The 1,967-nt window shown below is 50.7% G+C and overlaps 1 protein-coding gene across 1 annotated transcript; it reads right to left on the bottom strand.

Annotated features, from left to right (window-relative positions):
• Window positions 1-265: 265 nt before the first annotated feature.
• Window positions 266-1,294, bottom strand: MYCFIDRAFT_196757 (uncharacterized protein; the record flags this gene model as incomplete). The annotated part of the gene is made up of 1 exon (XM_007928510.1): window positions 266-1,294. One exon carries the CDS (start codon window positions 1,292-1,294, stop codon window positions 266-268), a length of 1,029 nt encoding a protein of 342 aa, XP_007926701.1.
• Window positions 1,295-1,967: the final 673 nt, after the last annotated feature.

Genomic DNA, 1,967 nt, shown 5'->3' with positions numbered 1-1,967 from the left:
TTGTTGTACTGAGGTCTGAGGTGGCGTGGAACCAGTTCATAGCTTTTTAGTCCCCTTCCTTGAGCCTATCGCCAATCTATACAGATCAATACAGAAGCCATTTCTTGAAGTTGTGCACCTGATTTTCCTATCCAAAATGGGATACGAATGACAGTGGAACGATACCTCGGATGGCACAGCAAGGAAGGACTCTGCTGCTGCGAAAAACCTCGAGATGGGCGGAATTTGAAAATGCCACACAGGGGCGCGCTTTCAGGCGGCGCTTTCAGGTAGCCATTTGTGTTAGCTGAATGTCATCATCAATGAATGACTCGAGCTGGGTTGCCGTGAAGCCAAGGTCTGTTGAACAGTAAAGTGAAGATGCCGGCAGGAAGCGTCCGTGAATCGCTCTCTGTTGTTCCACAGGAGTCAACGTCTTGCGCGGCACAGCCACGGTTGCTGCATGCCAGACGTGTTTCCTCTGCTGACTGACGGGTACGGCTGGCGGTGCCATGACATGCTGCATCTTGAGCACGGGAAGGGGCAGTGGAACAGTGGCCGACTTTGGTGGGTCCAGAGCTTCCAAGTCGTCGACCGTCAAGTCGAGACTGCCAGAGCTGAAAGAGCCACTCCTAGCGTTCGATTTTGGCTCTGGCAATACGCTTTGCGTGTCATGATCGTCCAATTCCCTCGCAATCTGCGTGCTGCTGTCAAGTTCATCGAAGAAGTCCTGCATGTCGAGATGCGCGCGAGCGTCGAGGAAGCGATCCGGCTGGGCCTGGTCGCATTTCGCGGGCAAAGGAGGGGGTGGCATGAGCGATGTTGCTGTCTTTGAGGTATCGGCACCTCCCGTCAAGGGACGAGGCGCTTGCATTTGCAATATTGCTGGAGCGCTGAGAGCCTCGAGCAGACTATCGTCATCCAGATCTTCGTCTTCAAAGACATCGTCATCTGACTCTGTCAATGGTTTTATTTCGCCCTGCTGGTGCATTTCAGCCTGATTCGCCGCTGGTTTTGTGCCGAAGAAGGCGCCCAGGTGGAATTGACTACTCTTGTATCCAAAGCGGTCGCATCGCCGCTGGCTTCCCAATTGAGCAGAGTTGGCCTGACCAAGCTTCTCTCGACTCTCCCGCGCTGCTCTCCTCTTTGTGGCCTCATTCCGCCGCTTTTCCGCTTCCTTGATCTTCTCGGCGCGCTGCTCGAGCTCAATCGACCGTTCCAGCTGCCTCCGCTCCTTTTTCGTGAGCGATGGTCGGCCTCGAGCGTTGAACGCAGCTTTTGCCTGCCTGGTCGTCTGCTTGAGCACGGGAGGCATCTTTCACTCGCCGATTAAATGATTAGACGGACCTCCAACATCAACTCTCCGCGCCATTTCCACGTCTAGTTATTTACGCGAATGCGACGATTGGTCGAGGTAGCAGGAACTTTCTGACGCACGCGACTGTCGTGGGGCAAGGGCGAGGGTCGGTCGCGCGCGTGTGACACTGTGGCTACTGTCTGTGCTGAAAACCTTGGGAATTTTGAGCCTCATCCTCGAGAAGCGTCTTAGGTATATTAAGTCGATAGGTAGGCGCGTAAGGGACCGCTACTATAGTATCTATACCTCGTTAGTAAAGCGCGTCTTCTATCTCGTAGACCTTAAATACGCGGCCTATTAGGAAACGCTCTAGAAGCGTAAACGGACACAGTTTATAATATACAAGTATTAAATACTCGGCTATATTCTCGAATCGAGGAAGCTATATATATAGTATACCTACCTACGGTAGGATCGTCTACCTAAGGTAGGACCGGGTCGTAACAATCTCTCCTTTAAAGGGAAAGATATATACGCCCTCGTATACCTCTATATACGACCTATTCGTTATAAATACTATCTATATCTCTATCTTAGTCTATTCTTGTTTTTTAAATCTTTAATAATCGTATCGATTATAGGAGATCGTACCGATCTATTACTATACTAGTACAATTACGTAAATCCGATA

Source organism: Pseudocercospora fijiensis (assembly GCF_000340215.1).
Source record: "Pseudocercospora fijiensis CIRAD86 unplaced genomic scaffold MYCFIscaffold_4, whole genome shotgun sequence".
Lineage (NCBI taxonomy): Eukaryota > Fungi > Ascomycota > Dothideomycetes > Mycosphaerellales > Mycosphaerellaceae > Pseudocercospora > Pseudocercospora fijiensis.
This window is presented reverse-complemented; position numbering and strand designations above follow the sequence as displayed.